General features: G+C 39.7%; 1 protein-coding gene across 10 annotated transcripts in view; it reads left to right on the top strand.

Moving 5' to 3' along the window:
• mast2 (microtubule associated serine/threonine kinase 2) overlaps positions 1-15,157 on the top strand; it is a 152,718-nt gene extending 137,561 nt beyond the window's left edge. For all 10 annotated transcript variants that reach the window (XM_058778095.1, XM_058778093.1, XM_058778094.1 and 7 more), the window contains 21 exons: positions 901-976; positions 1,541-1,750; positions 4,131-4,232; positions 5,224-5,356; positions 5,666-5,736; positions 5,842-5,951; positions 6,109-6,317; positions 6,423-6,561; positions 6,790-6,922; positions 7,022-7,187; positions 7,532-7,633; positions 7,850-7,972; positions 8,103-8,212; positions 8,349-8,503; positions 10,178-10,470; positions 10,709-10,918; positions 11,194-11,420; positions 11,507-11,629; positions 11,711-11,847; positions 11,972-12,156; positions 12,369-15,157. In XM_058778095.1, the coding sequence (XP_058634078.1) occupies positions 901-976; positions 1,541-1,750; positions 4,131-4,232; positions 5,224-5,356; positions 5,666-5,736; positions 5,842-5,951; positions 6,109-6,317; positions 6,423-6,561; positions 6,790-6,922; positions 7,022-7,187; positions 7,532-7,633; positions 7,850-7,972; positions 8,103-8,212; positions 8,349-8,503; positions 10,178-10,470; positions 10,709-10,918; positions 11,194-11,420; positions 11,507-11,629; positions 11,711-11,847; positions 11,972-12,156; positions 12,369-14,344 (4,990 nt within the window). In that variant the 3' untranslated portion in view covers positions 14,345-15,157. The remainder of the gene's footprint in view (positions 1-900; positions 977-1,540; positions 1,751-4,130; positions 4,233-5,223; positions 5,357-5,665; positions 5,737-5,841; positions 5,952-6,108; positions 6,318-6,422; positions 6,562-6,789; positions 6,923-7,021; positions 7,188-7,531; positions 7,634-7,849; positions 7,973-8,102; positions 8,213-8,348; positions 8,504-10,177; positions 10,471-10,708; positions 10,919-11,193; positions 11,421-11,506; positions 11,630-11,710; positions 11,848-11,971; positions 12,157-12,368) is intronic.
• The last annotated feature ends 8,778 nt before the right edge of the window (positions 15,158-23,935 follow it).

The raw sequence follows: 23,935 nt of genomic DNA, 5'->3' as shown, positions 1-23,935 counted from the left end.
CCATTGTTAAAAGTAAAGACTGCTGATGGTTTATTTTAACTGTTAGTATACAAGAGTGATAAATTAATTCTGAGGTAATTTATGTTCGAATAAGAGGTATATTGTAATGCAATGGTGGTTATGATAATGGGTGTAGTATTTAAATGCAAGTTGCTGTATATTGAGTGGAGTACGTAAGCTTTTAATTAATGAAAATTGGTAGATGAATGATGACGTCAAATTGGTGATTTAAAAAGTAGGTGGAGGATTTGTATTGTTTAGCACACTGAGGAAGGTCTTTGAGCCAAAACGTTTGTGTCTTTGTCCTACTGGTGATGAATGTAGAATAAAACGAAAAGAAAAGACTGTTTCATATGAGTGCGGATCATGGTTTTGTATAATAAGTGTGTGTTGGCACATTTCTCAACAGCACCCTGGAGGTTGATCAGATGTGTTATGGTTAGTATGTTTTCATTCAATCAGGAGGTCTAATATGGAGCACAAGCCTTCGATTGATGACTTATAGCATTACCTCATCCTCAAGGTCACATGACCAGCTTACCTTTACTAACAGGAGTGACTCATGCGGTCCCAGCTGCATCTGTAATCGTTCCCTGACTGAAACGCACACATACTCGCTTATCTACACAAGCTGTGCGTCTCAGTATTCCCTGTGAAGCGTCTCTGATTGAAGATGCTACTTTGACATGAATGAGGTTGGGTATGTCAGAAAATACAGGTGCTCCAGTTTATCACCCATGTTAGATTACAGGTATAGGCCACCAAACAACATCTGCAAGAAGGCAGAGGGACATTAGTGTTGAAAATATATGATTAGTTTAAAAAAAGAAAAACAGCCAAGTGCCATTTTTTTTTTATTTCTTTCTCCACTTATTTTTGTTTCTTTATTCTCTTCTTCAGCCCAGGACGCTCACCTATTTCATTTGACCATGAGATCGTCATGATGAACCATGTCTACAAGGAGCGTTTCCCTAAGGTGAGGTCTAAAACTGATGAACTTTCTAGGATACTGGATAGTCTCATTTTCACACAATGAGACAGTGCCTCTTTTTTCACGTTGCATTGCCAGAGCATTGATACACATAGCGACAGAAGAGAAAGAGAAAAAAATATTAATTAATATTCATATAAAATAAATACAGCAAGACTAATTAGCATTAATGCATATAGACAATAAGTAAATAATAGAAATAATAAATAAATCACTGTCTGTTGCTTGATATCTGTAAAAAAATAAATAAATAATGCAGACTTTTTTCTCATTGCCTATACGCATAATATTAAAAAATAGACTTATTTTCTTTCATTTTTAAATAAAAGAATTTGTAACAAAAGTGGGTGAGAAAAAGGGTATTTATAAACACAGAAGTATGCTGTTTTGGTGCAAGAACAACATAAATAAATAAATAAATGAAACTAACAATAAAGTGTTTTTGAAAAAATGTACAGTAACAAATTGTGGGTGGCTGGATGTCTCTGTTTCTCCATGGCTTGGCCTTTGTTTCAACCTAGCCCTTACCAGGACCCTTCTGTCCCACAGGCTACTGCTCAGATGGAGGAACGGCTGGCTGATTTCATATCCACCTCAGCTCCTGACAAAGTCATGCCTTTAGCTGACGGTGTCCTGAGCTTCATCCACCACCAGGTCATAGAATTGGCTCGGGACTGCCTGGACAAATCCCGTGAGGGTCTCATCACCTCCCGCTATTTCTACGAACTACAGGAGAACCTTGAGAAGCTACACCAAGATGTGAGTATGCAAAGATGTGGAAAGTATGCAAGGAGTTGTCAGCAAGGGTATTGACTCCTTGTCAAGCAAGGTCTTTCTTGTGGATCCCTAAACATAAATCTATGTCTGCCAAAGTGGTGATGTCATCACATCAGGGCAGAGGTCATCTCTAGACAGCTGGGCTGTCATAAACAGCTCTATCTCATGTGAATTTAGTTCCCTGACGATCGTTCTTTCTTCTGTTGGGTCTGTGGTCACCTGTCACATCTGCATTAGTCAGGATACAGGTCGCTGATGTCTTGATTAGCTCAGTCACAGTGCCACAGGGGCAGCGTTATGACTCCCAGAGGTCCCATTCCGATTCCACAAATCATGTGTGTGTAGGAATGTACCAGAGTGTGTTTGTTGTGTAGGGTTAGAAGGGGGGGTGCAGCATCTTCCTGATTTTAATTTCACACTCCAGTAACCACCACTGGTGACAGATGAGTATCCCAGGCACCCAAGAGGAGGGTGCGGGGCGGGAGAGAGAGAAAGGGAGGGAGGGAGTGAGAATGGAAGGGAGGGATCAGGTCGGGTTTTCCCCTATTTTGGTTGGTTGTCCATAACCATCCCATAGCTGTTGCCTGCCAGAATCGAAAATGTGCACAACGTGATCTCATGCAGTCGTCGCGCCATCACCGCAGCCATACTTTGCATTCAGGCGAGTAGGGATGACATCATCCAGCCCGTCCTAATTGGCTGATTTAGTTTGGGAGCCGATGGTGACAGGTGGGCCAGACGGGGATCGCGGTATAAACCGCATCTTCAGCAGGTGCGCTCAGAAAAGCATTCCCGACTTCTCCATTTAACGCTTCCTCGCTCGCTGAGAGGATGTCCCGTGTTTCGTGGCAGAGGCGGCTGGAGGAAGAGGAGGTTCTTCAGAAGATTTTAGAGCGCTGGGAGCAGAGCGCGGTCAGAAACCATGTGGATCTAACAGTTGAGTTCCTGATTGTTTTTACTTTGCACAGTTGCATTGAGTCAAGGTCATAGTCTGATAGCTGCTGTTTTATGTTGTAGAATTGTGGACACACAAGTGAAATTTACCACTCAAAACATGGACTGTGACTAGAATATTTGTATGCCTGATACCAGCTATTGTTTAGTTTTATCAAATTGTAGAAAGTGTCGGAGTTATAGTTAATGACTATACTTAAAACACAGAATTTAGTTATTAACGTTCTGGGTGCTTATAATTCTACACTATATTGGAAAAAAATGTGCACAATTAAATGACTGCCAATATTTAATATATATATATATATATATATATATATATATATATATATATATATATATATATATATTTAATATTGACCAATAGTAATAAATAAACACAAAATCATTAGTATTGGCTCATAACTGATATGGTACAGGTATATCATGCACCCCTAATTCATACTGTATGATGTTTTAGTAACAGTTCCATTCATCTTCTCTTGGTTCTCTTTCAAATAAGGTCTTAATCTTCATTTAAAGGCTTTATTTATTAAACTGTACATTTGTCTTAAGGTCAGGCTAGTTTTACCTTTTAAATGACCAGTCTGTATCATTCAGTCTCCCATGGTTGCATCATTAAAAACCACAGGAGCCAATCTCAAGGTTGGGTCACTGGCTGTGACCTGGCTGTCACCATGACGTCTGGCCCTAGAGGAATCCTGAGAATCCTCTATTGACCTTATCTACACTTGACCTTATTGACCTTATGTATAACTTAATATAGAGTATCTCATTTCATCTAGTTTAAGGTATGCTAAACCAGTTCCCTCCCTTATACTATATCTCTCACTGCTAGTACTTCTGTCTGTCTATAGTGTATTTACTCATAGTGCAGAGACCTTTTATTATACTGAGTGTGTGTGATTCACTGGCGGTTTCATTACCTGTATAAATTATTCAGAGGCTGATTAGACATCCCCTGAGGTGGCAGTGTTGTCTGTCAGAGATGGCTCTATTACTGTCAGCCGCCTGTTTAACAATCTACTCTGAACAGGTCTTCTCTATCCTATTGATGAACTCTCTCCTTTCTGCTGCTTTACACTCTTCCTTTTTATGTACTCTCTTTGTACACCTCATTCAACTATGTCTTATTGTAGTGCTTTGAGTGTCAAAAATCTTCAGTGGTATTGCTTCCGACTCATTTGTCACTGTGAAAGCAGAAGGTCAAGTTATTACATTACATAAGCATTACATTGTAGGATATAATATTCCACCTAGTCTGCTCTAATTTGTATCTAATATGTATTCCTCATTTTGACAAATGTAGATCATTAAGGTGTTCAATTCATAAAAGTACACACTGAATAATGTGATTAGTATGTTAGTATGCTATTTCAAATCTATTGTTTTTTCTGTTTGGTGCTAGGCTCATGAGCGTTCAGAAAGTGGGGAGGTGACATTTGTCACCCAGCTGGTTAAAAAGCTGATGATAATCATCGCCCGACCCGCCCGTCTGCTGGAGTGTTTGGTAAGCACTGATAATTTAAAGGACTCTAATCTGGACATCATTTGTATTGAGGCTTCAGAGCAAACTGCTTTTCCATATTTAATGAAGCACATGCTTAGTACCGTATAATTAAAATGCTAGATTTACCTTTAGGAAATGTGCATGTTGAACCAAAGCCACATTGTAAAGCTTCAAAATGCACAGTGATTTGTCAGATTTGCTGTATTTTAAAAAAAATAAATCACGCCAGACATAGACACGCATGTAAATACAAAAGCTGACTACCACACAAAGCAGCAGGGCTCCATGTCTGTGGCCACATGTGTATTTTGAGTAATATGATGCATTCAGTAGTATGACAACATACAGTACAGCTCAGCACTGATGGAGGACCAGCAGCTGAGAGAGCAATGAGCTGTTAAACTATTCTGCTTCATGTGGGCACAATGCATCCCAAAAACCTCAGTGTGGCACCTGGACACAAACCTGCCTCAATAAGCACACGGAAAATATTCTAAACTATTCATTAAATTAATGACAGTAATATTGGCCCTTGCTGGGCCTTTTGTTGGCTAGCTCTTATTTTCTTTCCAGTTTTTAATTTTTAAATGATATTTTGTTGAAATACTGTAGAATTATTTCAACTTTTTGTGTGAAGACCCTTTTAGCCTGTTACAAAATATTGAAGTCCTATGAATATAATGATTATAAATATTTGTCTGAAATCAGGATTTAAGAAACAAGTAATAAGTTTATCATAATTTGAAAATTTTGTTCAGAAATATTGGATGTTTGATCTATGTTCCAGACAGCATCAGAAATGTACAAAAATACCTTAATGTAATTATAGAGTAACATCTCTAGAATAAATTAATGTTTCCAATACCTTAATGTAATTATAGAGTAACATCTCTAGAATAAATTAAATGATTGGGGATTGAGTGGGACTGAGTTGATGTCAGATTTTAATATTCATATCATGTGAACCTAATTCTCCCTATGTGTGTTGTAGGAGTTTGATCCAGAAGAGTTCTACCACCTGTTAGAGGCTGCTGAAGGTCATGCTAAAGAAGGTCAGGGCATCAAGTCTGACATCCCTCGATACATCATCAGCCAGCTGGGCCTCACCAGGGACCCTCTTGAGGGTAAGAATGCTACTTACAATGGCCTCAAAAGCATTTGAACAGTAGGCTACACTTAAAAATTGTATGAGATACAAAAAAAAAAAACTGTGGCATCTGCAGAAATAAATGCTACTTGGTTTAATGTTTTGTTATCTAATACATTGACACATTTTTAAATGTGGCATAAGTGTCCAAAAGCTTTTGGGGATTGTATGAAGCAACTCTGTTATTAGGTTTGTTGTGTTAAATCAGGAACTACAATGACATTTATGTTGTTTTTCCAATGACATCTGTTCGCTTTCTTTCCATTTTATCACTCTTGCTCTCTAGAAATGGCCCAGCTGAGCAGCTATGACAGCGGTAACCCTGAAACGCCAGAGACAGAGACAGATTCCACAGACGTGAGTAATAGAATTGAGTCTTTAAAAGAATTGAAGTCTTCAATGGCTCTGTTGATTGTGTGTAATAACATTCCACTAAGACCAAGTGCTTGTGTTCATATGCAGAGTCGAGGAGCCACCGTACAACCACTTCAGCCTCAGCCTCAACCAAAAACTAAAACTCCACGTGAGGAAGACTTCGAGACCATTAAACTCATCAGTAATGGAGCCTATGGGTAAGACAGTAGGATTTCATTACTGCAGCAATGACTAAAAATGCATAAGACCTTTGAAATGTGTAATAATCTAAATGGTTCTCTACCACTTTTTAATAATCATAGAGTTAGAAGGTCGTTAAAAGCTCAGTAGTAATACATGCCTCTCTCCACTCAGGGCTGTGTTTTTGGTGAGGCATAAGGAGACCCGTCAGCGATTTGCCATGAAGAAGATCAACAAGCAGAACCTGATCCTGCGAAACCAGATCCAGCAGGCCTTTGTGGAAAGAGACATCCTGACATTTGCAGAGAACCCTTTTGTTGTCAGCATGTTCTGCTCTTTCGAGACAAGGAGACATCTTTGCATGGTTATGGAGTATGTGGAGGGTAAGAAACACACTTTGTGGAGGATGACTATGTTTATGGAGGACTTCACTATAGGATACACCACTGAGTAATGCTGTAGTTTAAAGTGTTTGTGTGTGTCTGAAGGTGGGGACTGTGCCACTTTGCTGAAGCACATTGGGGCTCTGCCTGTGGACATGGCACGCATGTACTTTGCTGAGACTGTTCTAGCACTGGAATACCTTCACAATTACGGCATCGTGCACAGAGATCTCAAACCTGACAAGTAAGCACATGTAACACCAAACCACAGTGTTTGTACTTGATATTCTGTCATTGATTTAAGGGGTTTTCGTTTATCCTTTAAATTCCATCTCACTTTCTAAGAATATAAAAACATGCTTCTTAGGCTGCAACAGATCAGTTGTTTTTGATTTAGACAGCTTTTTAGATAAATGGATGGCCTTTTCATATTCACTGATGTCAGAATAAAGAATGGGCTGTATTTCAACAGTCTCCTGATTACTTCAATGGGACACATCAAACTGACAGATTTCGGCCTGTCCAAGATTGGTTTAATGAGCTTAACAACCAATCTATATGAGGGCCACATTGAAAAAGATGCCCGAGAATTTCTGGACAAACAGGTACAGAGATTTAGCATTTTGTCTCTTGCATTATTTATTGATTTATTAAAAGGAAATTGTGGGGTCTCAAAAACGCTTTTTTTTTCTCTTCTCTATCAGGTGTGTGGTACTCCTGAATACATAGCACCTGAAGTCATTCTGAGGCAGGGCTATGGAAAGCCAGTGGACTGGTGGGCCATGGGAGTCATCTTGTATGAGTTTCTTGTGGGATGTGCTCCTTTCTTTGGGGATACACCTGAGGAACTGTTTGGACAAGTCATCAGTGGTTAGTGTCATATCTGGGAAAGAAAATGCAAAAAATATTATTTTCTTAAAAATTTCATCATGAGAAACATGATGCATAACACTATACAAACATGAGTGCCCAAACTTTTGACTTGTATGGTATGTGAAGTCAATTATCATTATTAGTCTTACTTTCCTAATCAGTGTAATCTGCTTTACCGGTCTGTAATTAATTTTGAAAACTTAATACACTCCTAAATTCAGGCTGTTCTTGCGTAATCTAAGATATCAAAAAAACTCTCAAATCAAAATACTCTGTGAACCTAATTCTGTTGTTGTTGAGAGTACTTTCACAAATATGATTCTGTATGTGTGGTTCAATAGATGAGATAATCTGGCCAGAAGGTGATGAAGCTTTGCCTTCAGATGCTCAAGATCTCATCTCCAAACTACTGCGGCAAAACCCTCTGGAGCGTCTGGGAACAGGTCCTCTAGCAGACTCGCACTTACTTACACAGACTCTGACTTCTTCTTGATCTCCTCCCTGGTTAAATCTTAGAAGAGTAACTTGACTGATCTGCTGAGATTAATAGTTTATGAATAAACCTGAACAGAAAGAAGACTTTTTTTTTTTTAAATGCTATCCTATATCTCTGCTTTTGAGAAATATTTGAAGAGATGTTCTCTCTCCCTGTCTCACAGGGAGTGCGTTTGAGGTGAAACAGCACCGTTTCTTTACTGATCTGGACTGGAACAGTCTCCTGAGGCAAAAGGCAGAGTTCATTCCTCAGCTGGAGTCAGAAGATGACACTAGCTACTTTGACAGTACGTATTCAGGCTACAGGGATTGTAGAGAAATTTATAACAAGACACTTTATTCTCTACCTGCAATACAGATGCACACCACATGGGTTCTCTAAAGCACTATTTGAAATTTCTTTCTTCAACCCTCTAGCACGCTCAGATCGGTATCATCACGTGGACTCGGAGGAAGAGGACGACACAAATGATGATGACCATCTGGAGATCCGTCAGTTCTCCTCCTGTTCACCACGATTCAGCAAGGTGTGTAGTAACACATGCTAACACTCTTAACAACAGCAAAAGTACTGCTTTTCAGTATTGCTTTTTCTTCTGTTTGCCTTTTTAACTTAATCTGTCTTCCCCTCTCCATCTCTACCTGTCGGTCTGCCTTTTTCAGGTATATAGTAGTATGGAGCGTCTTTCCTTGCATGAGGAGAAGCGCACCCCTCCTCCCACGAAGCGCAGTCTTAGTGAAGAGGGAGGAGAGCGTATCGATAGTCTCAGTGGCCTAAAGTCTCGAGACCGGAGCTGGCTGGTGGGCTCACCTGAGATGTGAGTGAATAACCTGAAATGATTCTGATCAGGGCTCTGAACCGGTTCTAGGAACGGAAACAAACGAAACTTTGACTGGAACAGAACCGGAAACAGAAATGAAATAAAATTTTATAGTTCCGAACAGAATCGAAAATTTGAAATGACCATTAACCAGTTAATAACGTTATTTTTATAGTTTCATATAATATTTGAAATTTGCTGTCAACCAATCAGGAATTCAAATAGTACGGCCTATGCAAATGTGACTCTGATGCGTCCAGCAAGTGAAATGCCCGCGCGCTCAGCTGTGAGCTCGTCACAATGGAAATGCACCGGCGTAGTTTATCCGAGGATAGATGGATTCTACAGATCTTATGCACCTGCAGTGCTTCTGTGAACGGAGAAAACAGAATAAAACTATAGGCTTACATAAAAAGGAATATATATGCCTATACACTAAATATGTTTATCTTAAATGCTGAGTTAGGCCTACGGTTACGCGTTCCAAAGTTCTCGGAAAGGAAAAGGAGATGGCAGAAATTGGTTTTATTTATTTTGCAAAAGCTTTACAGTTTTATTTATTTTACAGCTTTATTTGTTTTTGCAAAACTTGACAGTTTTGAATGATATCTTGCATCTGTATAACCAACCAGCGTTCGCGCTGGCGCCTCACGCGCAACATATTTTTGCGACATTGCAGTCAGTTCATTATCAAAATAAAATACAGTTAAAGAAACCTATAAAAAGTTAAAGTGCTCCGTTGTCCAATCTGTTGCGTTCGGCGTGACCACCGCCTCACTGTGCTGATATAGGCTAGCCGATGTGAAGGATGATGTTTTATGTCAATGAAAGTACAAAGCCTATAATAAATAATATTTTAGCATCCAGATACGTCGCGAATATGGAAACATTTGGATTCGTGCCGAATGAGAGAGGTAGGCATCAGTTTCACCTTGTAATTTGTTTTTGGATTGACGTTTTTATAGCCTATAGGCTATATCCTTAAGTTTAGAGGATTTGTTGTGGAGAGAAACTATTAACTGTGTTTATAATATTTGTAAACATTTTGATTTACCAGCATTTTAGCCTACGCAATTTCTGAATGTAATAGCCTAATAAAATGCGACGCAATTTTATACAAGTAGCGTTTTTTTTAACAATGCAGCAAACATTTTTAATTATCTGTAAAAAATTTAAAGACATTTAAAATGCTTTAAATGTCTTTAAAGCATTAATAGATTTTTTTCTTTTGTTTAGTAGCCTACATTTTGGCAAATCTAGAAAAGATGATGCTGGCTGTGACTAAGCGCAGATGCCAAGATACCATCTCTTCCTGTTTTTTTTTTTTCTTTCTTTTTCTTTTTGTGTAAAGAAAACACTATACTTTATTATTATTATTATTATTAAGCTATTATTATTATAGGCAAAGACCATTTTTAAAAAATAACGTTATTAGCTGTTATTTTTTTCTACTTGAACCGGTTTCGGAACGGTAATAATACAGAGGAACGCAGGAACAGAAACGTTAAAATATCAATTCTGCTCTGAGTGAACCGATTGACTTTTTTTTTTTGGTTTTCAAGCCCTGATACTGATAAACAAATCATAGATTTCATAGTCATGTATTTTTAAAAAATACATTCGCCGTTTGTTTAACATGGTGTAATGAACTGGACATTTGGTCTTTTGTAGCCTAAGGAAGAGACTTTCTGTTTCCGAGTCATCTCACACCGAGAGCGACTCCAGCCCGCCTCTGACTGTACGTCGGCGCTGCTGCTCGGCCATCATCGAAATGCCTCGATTCGCCATTTCCAGCGAAGAGGATAGTGGTGTGGGGAGCAGGAAGACCCCAGTGAGGGGCCCTCGTGGGGAAGATCTGCCTCAGGCCATACCAGAGCTCCCTGTGGAGAGAGAGCTCAGGCTGGATGAATCGCCAACCACACCAGGCTCCACTTCCAGCCAGATCAGCCAATCCACAGTCACACGTCAGTCTTGAATTATTCTGGGAACTAGTATCTGTTCTAGCTTTAGTCGAAAATTGTTCAAAATATTTTTAAGACCGGCTCTAGACTTGAGATGTGTTTTTAAAAAAAAAAGAAAAAAAAAAAAAAAGAAAAGATTAATGGGATTTATTATTTCAAATAACACCATATTAGGCCATTCTGATAGGTTGATATTTTCTGTTGTCATATCTCTGCTAATTTTTCGTTTGTGTGATTACAGCTGGTAGTTCTGGTGACGTGTTGGATCGAGCTTCTCGCTACAGTGCTGAAGGATCTGAAAACTCTACTCCTAAAGCCATCAGTGATTTGGCAGCTCGTAGAGCTCGCCACAGACTGCTGTCAGGAGATACAGAGAAACACACATCACGCCCACTTAACAAGGTTATCAAGTCAGCTTCAGCGACTACCCTCTCACTTATGATCCCTGCTGGTAAGTCAACAGTCACAATGATCATTGTGATTTTGCCATGCAAAAATTTTTCTTTTGTTGGTCCTTAAACAACAGGATGACATACAACGAAAGGTTAAAAATCCTAATTCTTCTGCTATCCTTATGATTTGTTGATAGAAATATTGTACCAGGACCAACATGGACCATGTCTTGCTAGTCATTTGATTGGATTGGCTGTCTCTATCTTTTAGAAAAAATGTATGTGGTGGACTGTCACACTTTAACTGTAGCACAATTTCTTTTTTTCTTGTCAGATCACCACGGTGCCTCTCCTCTGGCCAGTCCCATGTCCCCTCACTCTCTCTCGTCTAACCCATCATCACGTGACTCCTCACCCAGCCGAGACCTGTCCCCAGCTGTCTCCAGTGTCAAACCTGCCATAGTCATCCACCGAGCCGGCAAGAAATACGGTTTCACCCTGCGTGCCATCAGGGTTTACATGGGAGACACAGACATTTATACTGTGCACCACATGGTTTGGGTAAGTATGGCAGATTCTGTTATTCTTCATGATGTAGTTGAATGCACCAATTTGTGGTTTTGAGTGCTCTAACATTTGCTTTGCAGCACGTAGAGGATGGGGGACCTGCTCATGAGGCTGGACTGAAAGAGGGAGATCTCATCACACACGTTAATGGAGAGCCTGTCCATGGACTTGTGCATACAGAAGTTGTAGAGCTCATTCTCAAGGTACATTGGCAGCCCTAATGTGATGAACATTGTTGCTTTAGAAATGATTGATTTTCAGATTAATTTATTTTTATGTTGCAGAGTGGCAGTAAGGTGTCCATTTCTGCTACGCCCTTTGAGAATACATCTATTAAAGTTGGCCCTGCACGCAAAACCAGCCACAAGTCCAAAATGGCCCGGCGCAACAAAAAAACCAAAACCAGAGAAGGACAAGACAGGTGAAGTCTAACGTTTACCATCAAATCCAAATACTTAAGTCACACAGTTCTTCCCATTTCAGTTCCTCAGACTTACATTTTCTGTCCCATTTATGGTTTGTATATACTTGTATATCCACTGCAGTAAGAAGAGAAACTCCCTGTTTCGTAAGATCACCAAACAGGCGACCCTTCTCCACACCAGTCGTAGCCTGTCCTCTCTGAACCGCTCAGTCTCATCAGGTGAAAGTGTCCCAGGGTCTCCCACGCACATGTCCCCTCGTTCACCCACACAGGGCTGTCGTTCCACACCCGACTCTGCCCACTCAGGTAAAGCTCCATACTAATGCCAATATGATTCTGATGCACGTAATTTCATGTCAAATCATGTTCTCATTTCCTTTAATGTTGTCATACATACAATATTGTAATTAGTTCCCCATTATGAAATCAATATCCTGTCTTAAGTAATTTCATTCATCTTCATATTTTGATTTAAAGGTTTAATCTTTAACCTTAAACTTTCTCTTTCTCTAATGCAGTTGGTGGAAACTCTTCTCAAAGTAGCTCACCTAGCTCGAGTGTGCCAAACTCTCCTGCCAGTTCTGGTCAGATCAGACCCAGCTCCTTGCATGGTCTGGCTCCCAAACTACAGCGCCAGTACCGCTCCCCCCGCCGGAAGTCAGCAGGCAATATCCCATTATCCCCTCTGGCTCGTACACCATCGCCCACCCCTCAGAGCACCTCCCCACAGCGTTCTCCTTCACCCCTGCCAAGCCACTCACTCATCACTTCTTCAATAGGCCAGTCTTTCCCTGTCAAACTCCACTCTTCACCTCCATTAGTAAGACAGATATCCCGCCCAAAGAGTGCAGACCCTCCTCGATCTCCTCTGCTCAAACGTGTCCAATCAGCTGAGAAGCTTGCAGCCTCTCTTTCTTCTTCATCCTCCTCTCCTTCTCCATCCTCTGCTGCTGATAAAAAGCTGCCAGTTGGTGCCAGCCGCAAACACAGTCTTGATACCTCACATTCAGATTTTAAAAAAGAGATGCTGCAGCGTGACCCCAGTCTACAGAGCCTGCAGGAGTCAGCCGGTGAGACTCTAATGGGAGGAAGAGTGTCTCCTGCAGAAAAGGGCAGCCTGCAGAAAAGTTCAGTTCGTAAACTGGGCAGGCAAGAAGGTCCCGAGTCTGGAACTGGAACTCTGGGACTTGTTCCTGGGAAGAGTAAACTGAAAGACAAGCTGTCTGCCATACGCCAGGATCGTGCTGAGCGTCGCGAGTCTCTTCAAAAGCAGGATGCCATCCATGAGGTGGACTCCTCAGAGGATGAGACAGATGAAGGGTCAGAAGATAGCCAAGATGGACGTAGGACAAGCTATGTTCCTCCAAGCCATGTCTTGAGGCCTACTACTGTAATGGCCTCTCCCCATACAATCAGGATGGGACCAGCAGCTCCACCAACACTGGGACTGTTGCCCTCAACGGTTGCACCCCCAGGCTTACCTCAGCCCAGCAGAGGACTGCAGATACAAAGCCAAAGTACCACTCAATCTCAGACTCAAACTTCAGCCTCACTGTCAATGCAAGTTACGGCCAAGCCCCCAGAACAGTATCCTACAACCTCTATTGTGGCCCAAGGCTCCAGTTCAACACTAGCTGAAGAGTCATGCAAGAAAGAGTCAAAGGCACAGGACTCTCAATTCAATGTTAGGCCTTCTCCACCTCAACCCAGCCCTCTATCCAGCACCTTTTCCACCCATGGTAGCGCCTTTACCTCTGTCAGCAAAGACCCATTTGTCAAACCCACCACACCTCCACTGGATCCCCGGAGGACCCCCAAAACTTCTGAGCCCGGGTCCAAAACCAGTGGTAAAATGGATCCTAGCACTGCTTCTGGAGTGACCAGGGATATCCCTGTTGCTACCACACCAACTGGAGGCATCACCAAGGAGATGAAGGAGGCTGACAATCGCAGACAGGCTGCAGCTGCCGCTGCTGCTACTGCAGCTGCTGCAGCCTCTCCATCAACTCCCTCTGAGAGTGGAATGGACAAAGTTGTGTCTCAACTGGCCACTGTGGCTAAGAGTGTGCTTGGCCCTGTCAAACTCAACATCCCAGGTACTAAAGAGGCCTCGGAGCGGACAAAGGACCAGCGTCCCCAGACAGATCCCACCCACCCAAAGATAAAAGAATGTCGTCTGGAGCGTCCTGATTCTCCTGACCGCTTGAGTCCATCTGCTGCTTCCGGCTCCCAGCCTCCACGGCTGACTGAATCTCCCTCTAAACAAACATCATCCAAATCTGAGCCAGCCTCAACTTCTCAGAGATCTTTAGAGGTCCCAGGGACTTCCAAAAGGCCAACTCCTCCAAACTCCCAAGCTGAGGAAGAACATCAGGATAGACCAGGGACTCCGAGAAGTGGCACCACACCAAGGCCTAGGTCTGAAGCACAATCTCAGGCCCAAGCAAAGCCTAGTTCCACTACTTCACGAGACAAATCCAACAAGACAACGTAGCAGCCTTGCAGAAAGACCCATTTTCTCCAGCTTTAATTTAACTTGGCTATGACAGACAAATACACATCGTAACACAAAGCAGTTGTCCTGTTTAATGTCAATATCCCTGTGAAAAGACTGTGGAAAGATAAGACAGAGGAAGAGATGGAGGTGTTTACAGATGATCTCAACAGCTTAATTTCAGAATGTTTTATGCTCTGCTATTTACTAAATAACTGAGGCTTCATAATTGTTTGTTTTTCTTGTTCCTACTTTTTGAGTATTTTTCTCAGCATCTAGAAAACCTGGAAAATTTCTTGGGTCTGGGCCTGAGAGACAGAAACCATGTCCACTTACAGTATATTACCTCTTCATATTATCTTTATATTACTTTAATAATCTTCTCTTGTAGTAGGTATAGTTGTGCCTTAAAGCAACACCTCAGCATTTCATTTGTATTTCTTTCTGCCTGTTCATCTTTGGAGGAAGACATATTGCAGCAATAAGAGTAGCGTATCCCGAGCAATTTTCACAAACATACAAAGTTGATTTCGTCACACCTGTAGTATATAAAGAAAAACCACACTGCATTTTCCATCTTTTTCTTACTTTTCACTTGTGTCAGCTTTCAGTTGTGTCGGACAGCTGTGAGATGTATGTCTATGAAAATACAACCTGAGATTTTTCCTTTGGCACAGCCATCACTAATGTTGTATATGGTAACTGAAATTTGGATGTATAATGGGGAAGAATGATGGCCACTAATTGCATGAATTACCTCTTTACATGTTACTTAATGTTTCTAATAAGAAATAAACATGTTTTTAGAAATTATTTGGAATTACTCTGTATAATAAATCACGTGATCTTTGGCCATCATTCAGATCCCAGTTAAGTTATGTCAAGCTACATTTTAGTTAAAGACATTACTTGTAACTTGCACATCATTATGTCTAGATTTTGTTTGGTTTTGTCTTTGTTCAGAATTTCAAGCGGACCATTTTATTTCTTGCTCTTCAGCTTGCCTGTTTTATTTTCTCTCATTTTAATATCTGGACCAATTAGCTGTTGTCTCTGTATATTTGTTTGCTTTTTTGTTTTCTTATTTCAGCAGACTTGTTTCTGGTGTGTGTGTGTGTGTGTGTGTGTGGCGTGTGTGTGTGTGTGTGTGCGTGCGTGCGTGTGTGTGCGCCTGTGTACGCCTGTGTACGCCTGTGTACAGAAGCATGTTTGAGTGTTTGTTTGTGTGGGTTCTTATATAATGCATATTTAAAAAAGTCTGTTATTTGTTAGTTTTATGCCCTAAACAGTGGGAGTGTGTTTTTGACTGGTGTCCTATCTTTGCCATATCAGCTCTGTCTGATTCAGCCCTTCGTCATATACCAGGCAAAGATGTATTTGCACAAACCCTTTTTTATTTTGTGTGTCAATAATATGAAAACCAATAAATACAGTATCTGGTTAGATCCCAGATGGGGTCTTGAGGGGTTTGACCAGTAAGTGAGACTGTGGTACGTTGTCATATTATCTTGACATAATGTGTTAACACTCTTAATGTATTTAAAGGTTAACCTGTGGAACTTTTATGTTTTAACCACATTTTACATTTATAATCAAAATCAGTTGTCTTTATTATGTTTCCACTCAGTTTACCAATCCATTTTTTTCTCAATGTTCCAACACTTGCCACTTGTATAAAAGGTCTAGTTGCTAAGAGCAAGTCAATCCTTAAAGTAAAGGCTCTTTCCAACACACTCCTGCCCTCCTTTTGACCTTGCCCACATAGAAAATTAAAGTGTTTTTAGTTGGTCTTTATAACTGATTGTGATCGAGTCACATGATGATGGTATGTACAGTTCCGCTATAACCTTATTCATGTTTTGTCCATATAAAATGTGAATGGATGTCTTGCACACTTCTTTAAGGAATGGAGCTGTTGATCGCATTGCAGCCTGAAGCTTAATTCCTGACGAACCTAATTAACCTGGGCACCATGATCAGTGAAAAATGCACTTGTGGTGAGAATGCCATTTGGATGAAGTTGGAAATGCATCTGTGGGCAGTCAGGATTATTAGAGTGTTTGACCTGTTGGGTCTAGAGAACATTGATCGATCCTATACGCCAGTGGTCAAGGTGTAAATACATAGTTAAGAACAACGCTTAACCATTATGTCCACAAGTGATGACCTACAACTGAATCCCACTCCAAAGTTATCATTCTCAAACCCAAACTTGAATCTCCATTTAAACTAAATTGGGAGGGCTTGTAGAAACTGCCCTTAAATGTTTACATGTGTTTTGAGAGATCATTTGTAAACGGCACACTAGTGCATTATGTCTAAATAATGTGTCATATGTGTAGTGCGAGTGCTCAGGCACATATTGTAGCTTAGATGATGGCAGACCACTAGTGATTTCCTTTCTGGCTGCATTGCATTTGAGATTTTACAGGGTGTAAAGACATTAAGAAACTCTTGCATTCAATCGATAAGCCTAGTATTTAGTTTTTCACTAATTTTTTACATGTAGTCTCTGAAGACCTGCTTCACATTCTACCTGTTGTGCTCTTAACAAAAAAGGAAAACAGTGTGTAAATGTTAAATTAATCTCTGCTCCCTTTTCTAAAGTCGTGCGCTGCCTTGGGCTGTAAAAGTGAATGCTAACTGCCTTCTCATGTACGTGATGGGGATGATGATGATGGTTGGGCTATTTGTTGATGTGAAGTCTGGTGTCAGAAAGCCTGCGGTGGTCATCCATCAATGTCCCGCAGCCACATGCCACCATGCACGCACTAGTGAAATGTAATCTCACATACCGTCTAGAGCAAATTTAGCCGCCACCTCTCACCTGTGGTATAGCTTGGCTCTTTATGAACGAAAACACCTTTGGAGCACACATACACGCACTACTTATATCTGCCTACCATAAACACGCTTATAGACTCGATGTCCAACCACTGCCCTCTCCTAATGTCTGTGTGTGTTTGTGTTTGACCCAAATGGCAGCACAGATGGGATGGTTTACTTTTGTGTAAATATTTTTAAGTCTGGTGTTCTGAGTGTCTATAATATGAAAATAATTGAAGTTATTTGGTGTGCAATGGCCACTGCCTTAGACATGATGCATAGATGGGACAATGACTAGATATTGTGTGTATTTTAAGATCTGACACTCAGTAACAAGGGAGTCAATGGTGATACAGTGGTGTTATGGATTTAGGGCACTGTACTGTGTCATGCTTTGTCCAAGACTAAAGGAGACGATGTGGTTGTACAGACACAAGTGAATAGAAATGGGCAAAGAAAAAAATCTGCTAGAGTTAAACCAGTGCAATATCTTACAATTTTCTATTGTGGTAAGACGCATGTTTGTTGTTAATCCTACCTTATGAATAATAAAGATTTTTTTAAGTAACTCAGTATGTGGCTTGTATTTATTCATGTGAGACATTAAGTTGGATCTACCAAACAGATGTTGCTAACAGCAAATGAATAAGTGTTGCATTCAACAGAATGCTTTTCATCTGGAATGGAATTGCAAAAACGACTTTTCAAGCAAGTTTAAATCATGCCTGTCTGCCATTGCTTGGACAAACAGTACTACAGCACTGAATATCAAAAGTATAATACTTATCTACAGAAGTGAAACTGTAAAGCAAGAAAAATAGAAAAAATAAAAAGTATATATCTTCTCGTACTTAAGTACAGATGTAAAAGTAGTTGGTCTCTCTAAAGCTCTATTAAACACTTCATTTGGATGTTCTTAAGTATAAAAAAAAAAAAAAAAACATTAAAAATGAGTGACATTTTGCATGATGCAGTTAAATCTGCTCAATGTTGCATAGGAAGCGAGTTTTAAATAAAGAAGAGCATTGAAAAATTCACTCTCAGCTCATTTCCCCTTACTTTAGGCATGTTAAATGGATCCCTAATGGACAGTTATTTAGGTATTTGCTCACCCACCTGTCATGAGCTTGTTTCAGGGAATTCATTGCCTTAATGAATGCAGAAGACAGTCGGCACAAGACGTAAACACCATGTTAATAGGCATAGCATGCCAACGCTAGGCATTAACAAGACAAAGTAATGAAGTCCATTAGATTCTGGTGAGTGTGTTTTCCCGGGCCTCAGATGGGCTGAGCGTATGTTCGAGAGCTGTTATGCCCTGAGGGCAAAGACAAAGGGGTCGAAGGTTAGCTTGCTTGCTTAAAAGGCGCCCACCATAGGGGATTAATTGGACTCTTGTCTTACCTTCATTCACTAGTTTCTCATCAGCAGGCCTATTAAAAAAGTATACATTGTGAAAATGTGCACACTTAAACCTGCTCTACAGACCCCCTCGCTTACCATCTCCCCACGGCACGGGAACCGCTAGAGAATGAAGATGCTCCGATGACCCAATGTGTCTCTTCCTCTCGGCCCTCCCCCCTCTGACAGGAAGCTGGTGCCACTGATGGATTGCTGGCCAAGTCTCTGACACCCGCTCTACATGACCGGGTAAATTCATTCCATTCCTGCCTCTCTCTACACAGCCGCCCATCCCAGCATCCACTGCCTGACAGCCAGCCTAATGGGGGGACCAGGCCAAATGGATTTCAGAAGAAAAGCGAAGGGGGGCAGGGCCTCTGGGGGGCAATAATTCTCCCCTATTTCAGAATTTATTTTCCCCAATCCTCTCACTTTTTTTTTCACTTCCAAGTTTTCTCGAAGAAATGGAAAGGAAGGAAAGGTTTCACTGCCTATTGATTCAATTTAAATGTGACAAGTCTGCATGCAGGTACATGAATCATTGTATCTTATTTACGAGCATGAGCCACATGTTGAACGTTAACCTTCCAAACTGACTCAAGTGCACTAGATAATAGGATACATAATAAATGCTTTCATCAGTTTGATCTGATATTAGATGTTAACAATTATTTTTACCTGCTTATAGTATGGCATAGAAGAATGGCAGGTGGAAGCTACATTATAGGCTAATTGCTCTCTGTGGTACCACGCGCCACGTTTAATGAGCCTTATTCTGTGTGATGAATGTCCACACACACCCATAACCTGTACAGTGTGCAGACTTGATGTTGCCTGCCAGACAAATAGTGTGAAAGTTCAGTTGCTGAGAGCAATAAATTAGCCCGTGGAGAAGAGAAATAGAGTGGGGTATTGGGATTTCAGCTCACCTAATACTGCATGCCAAGGAAATGGCGAAAGAAAGGGTCTGAAAGCCTGTGGATTTTGATAGCAGTAAAGAAGCTGTGAGTAAACTGTGGCTGGTGGGTCATTAGGAAGGCCTGAACCTGACAGAAACCGAGTATATTGCAGATTGTGAACATGAATGATTCGATAGTTAATTTTAATAGAATTTTATATGATACTAATTGATTTAAAATTGAAAATTGAGTGTTTAATCTTATCATTATAAATTACTGACACTCTGTCCTACAATTTTATACTGTTAAGTGCTTTGACACAATCTGTATTGTAAAAGCGCTATATAAATAAAGGTGACTTGACTTGACTGACTTTAAATATCAATTGACAGAACTGTGAAATTCTGTCTCAGAATTCACATGTGAATTCAATGTAGATTGGAGATGATAGCAAGTCATTTACAAAACACTATGTTATTAATTAGCTATAATTATATATATATTTAAGGAAAATCAGGTTATATTCAGATGATACACGGCGGTGTGTGTGGTTGGTCTTTTGTTTTTTCATCGCGTCAAGCAAGGTAACTCCACCCACATTGGAATTTCATTAGAGGGAATTACCGCACATTTTGTTTATTATCAAATATGGATCGATAAGGAAATTGTGTAGAGGTTGAGAAACACTGGGTGACATATTCCTGAGGTTTCAAATGGAAAACCACAAAACCAAAGTCGTCTGGAGAAGCGGTATGTGTTTTACGCTTGGCACTGCGTTGTTAAGTAGAGTGCGCGCAGAGAGAACTCATTCACACACTTATGATTCAGTCTATGATTCAGATTTTTTGTTTTCGTATTTTCACTTTAATATAAATAAAGAAATAGTCTTGAAATACTGATTTTAGTTAGCTAAATTGTTTTATTATGTTATAATAAAGAATTCACCAAAAGATACAAGACATGAAACTAGAACATGTGTGTAGGAAATCTCAGGCCTGAGCCGAATGGTCAGTTAAGGCGCGGAAATTTCGCGGGAAAGAAGAGCTCACTTCAAACTAAGCAGCCTAATATTCAAAATATATAAATCATAACGTGCAAATCCGTGTGAGAAAATTTTCGACTCATTCGAAATTCCAGATCGCTTTGATTTTGTAAATATGACCGCACTTTTGCACTCAGCGCCGTGTTTGAAGTCATGTTTGACAGCATGAATTCCACGATTGACCAATAAGAATCAATTATTGAAAGAAAAAAGAAAAAACTTTTGAGTTATAGAGTTTGTCAACTTTAGGTGAACTTTCTGGATAGAAAATCATTTTCCTTGCTGTATCTTTCTCTGTTGAAGTGCTTTGCAGATACGATAATCTTTATGAAATGGTTTTATTTTTCTCTCATGTTGTTTGAATAGTTGTGGTTAAATCTCAAAACTCTCCCTCAGTAGGGGTTAATAATGACAGATGGGAGAGTTGGGTCTATATGAGGGTCTGGCCATTGGGGTCTCCATCACTGTCACTCTGATTGATTGGGACATCAGCCAAGATAAAAGATCCTGTCTTCCCTGCATGAGAGCCTAGCTCCCTGGGGAAAGGTGAGAGAGGAACTCCTCCAAAACATACACACCTGCATGTACATATGCTCAAACACACCTGCAGGTGGTCTCCCTGCTCCCTTTCTTTTCTCGAGCCCCAGAAACACAGATGTTCCTGCTCTTGTATCTCTTGAGATTCGGCGTGGCCTCTAACACTCAACTGATGCGTCCTTTATTTTCTCTCTCTGTTATTTTCTCCTCTCTCTGGTCACACCATCTTCTACATTACAGTGCTGATAGAACATTAAAATTTAATAGCTGAGAATCAACAGTGTTCGTGTGTTTGCCCCAAGACTCTGCAGTCTTGATATTATTAATAATTCATCAAGGTTCTGTGTTTTTGAAAATCCCATCTGGCTGCCTATCTATAATGAAGGTCTAAGTTCAGACTTCAGCACTGAAAAAGAAAGTTTAAGTTCTCGTTCTTTCTCTATCCATTCATCTATATGTAATGAATCTATATTTGATCTATATATCTTGTAGCCTAACCTGTAAATATATAAACACCAAGAGTGAAGCCAAGACTCCAGGTTGCACGCTGCATTGCTGCTTGAACAAATATTTTTAGTCTTTTTTTAGTGCTTTGGTTGTGTTAGACTGCACAGTTCAGGACTAAGACACACCTGGGCGTCCTTTAGCAACAAAATATATCATCAACAAAGAATAAAAATCCCCTTTGCATTGTATTGATGGTTACACGGTTAAGCCATGGGAGGGCAGTATTTGATTGAGACATGTGCCATACATAGACAGACCTGGTATATTTTATTCAGTATCAATTTCATTTGATTCATTCTCCAGTATGGCTGCTTTTTATTTAATTATTTTAAATGTAATTATCTTTGTTATTTAAATATTCATTATTGTTATTATAACTAATAACAATAATTTATATTATTATTATTACATTTACATTTAGTCATTTAGCATTATTATTATTATTTGTATAACAGTAATAACAATGATTTATTATTATTATTATTACTACCTGTCGTTCTATCTATTATTCTACTATTCTATCTATTGTCTCTATCAATGGAAGTCATTGCTGCATGGAGCACATGTGAAAGAAAAAAACAAATTAAATAATAAGTTAATAAACTAATTAAATAACCCAGATTAATACTTAGTGGAGACTGCAGATTAATTATGATATTATTTAATTATTTTTGAGAAATAAATGCAGGCCTATTATTCATTATAATGTATAAAGACAAGAAGTTAATAAGCAGGTTACGATAAAAATTGTTAAACGTTCACACATGTTGTATAACTGATGTACAGAAAAATGTAAATACAAACTGAATTAAAATAAAAGGCTGCACATTACAAAGTGTATAAGACTGTATTTGTCTGTCTCACTGTCCCCCGGTGGTGAAAAGTGTAAGTGCAGACGTGAGAACAAAGCCCCTGCACTCTGAGTGTCCAGCATTCCTCTCTACACTCCCTTTCTTCATTGCTTCATTTCTGTTATCCTCTAAAGATTGGAGAGATTTCAAGAATATTTAGGTAGAGCTTGTTCAAATAAGTTAAACGCACTGTATTGGTTTGTAATTGAAGCAGTGGTGCCCAGCTCATTACGTAATATATTGTAAAGATGTCAGGGAGAAGGAGTTTATTGGATAAATTTCCAACACGCTCTTACAGTTGAATGGAGTCCAAAGAACAGGCTTTTGCAGAAGAACTTAATAGGGTTAGGCAGATGCTTTCTTAAGTGCTGGCCACTTCAGACAACAGAGCGAAAAATTCAGCGAGTCAGAGAGTAAGTCAGGAGGGACAGATTAATTGATTTGTTCAAGGGAGGCAAATATTTTCAAGGCAGAGAATTCAATTTTGCCCCGGGTGAAAAATGAAAGGGGCGATCAATATTTTCCCACAAACAGAGAAAAAGTTTTATGTGATTTTTCAACATATATAGTTACACAGCATATGAGCAGAGGTCTGCATGTGTGTGTATCGCAAAAAAAGAGAATTTTGAATTAGGTGAAAATATTTCATAACAAGTGAAAGGACAGTTTTACTTTTTCAGTATCTGTAGTCGGATGTTATGACATTTCTCAAGATACAAACAGATTACACAGAATATTTGATTTGCTGCTCAAGCTCTTGAGAGCTGTACAACTCTAAAAATATATAATTTCACGAGAAAAAAAAGGGGGCTAAGCTTGGAGCAATCCATTCTATTGAAACTTGACTTTAAAAAGCCAATTCTTATGCATTACCAATGCACCCTTATTCCTGCACTTTGTAATTTCTCATTTCAACCTTTTCCTGTCCTTTACTCTCTCAGTCCTCCTGCTTTTATCATTTATTTGTCATAATCTCTCTTTTATCCCTCCAGTCTCTTTTCATTACCTCATCACTTTCCAGCTGTGAAGAATCTTCTAGGACACTAGTAACACATTTTGCTGTTATGGAAATCTCCCCTAGTCTTGCTCTTTTTAAACATATTGACTGTAAAAGGATTATGACCTTATCCACTTACCCCTAACCAGCAGATGGCAGGGGAAAGGATTCTACAGTAAGGATTCTGTACTATGTCCTGTGTAAATGGAAAAGCTGTGGCGCTAATCAGCTGTAACAGGCTACAGTATGGTATACACTTATACAGTATGGCATATCCTGTGCCATGTCACAATTAAAGCACTGGGGACAATGCAATGAAATGTTGTTCAGTCGTTTTAGACCAAAATAAAATAAATTGTAGATTCATTACAATGGTATGAAACTCGAAGACTTTTGTGGGACTTGCTAAGTGAACACACACAAAATTAAATAAATAAATAAAACAAAAATAAAAATAGTCAATTGTGTTCATGGTATAAAAACAAAACAAACAACAACAAAAATCCTGGTATAGGAAATGAATGGGAATAT

The sequence above is a fragment of the Onychostoma macrolepis genome, chromosome 06 (assembly GCF_012432095.1).
Source record: "Onychostoma macrolepis isolate SWU-2019 chromosome 06, ASM1243209v1, whole genome shotgun sequence".
Taxonomy (NCBI): domain Eukaryota; kingdom Metazoa; phylum Chordata; class Actinopteri; order Cypriniformes; family Cyprinidae; genus Onychostoma; species Onychostoma macrolepis.
Note: the sequence above shows the minus strand (reverse complement) of the source record. Positions and strands in the feature narration are given on the sequence as shown.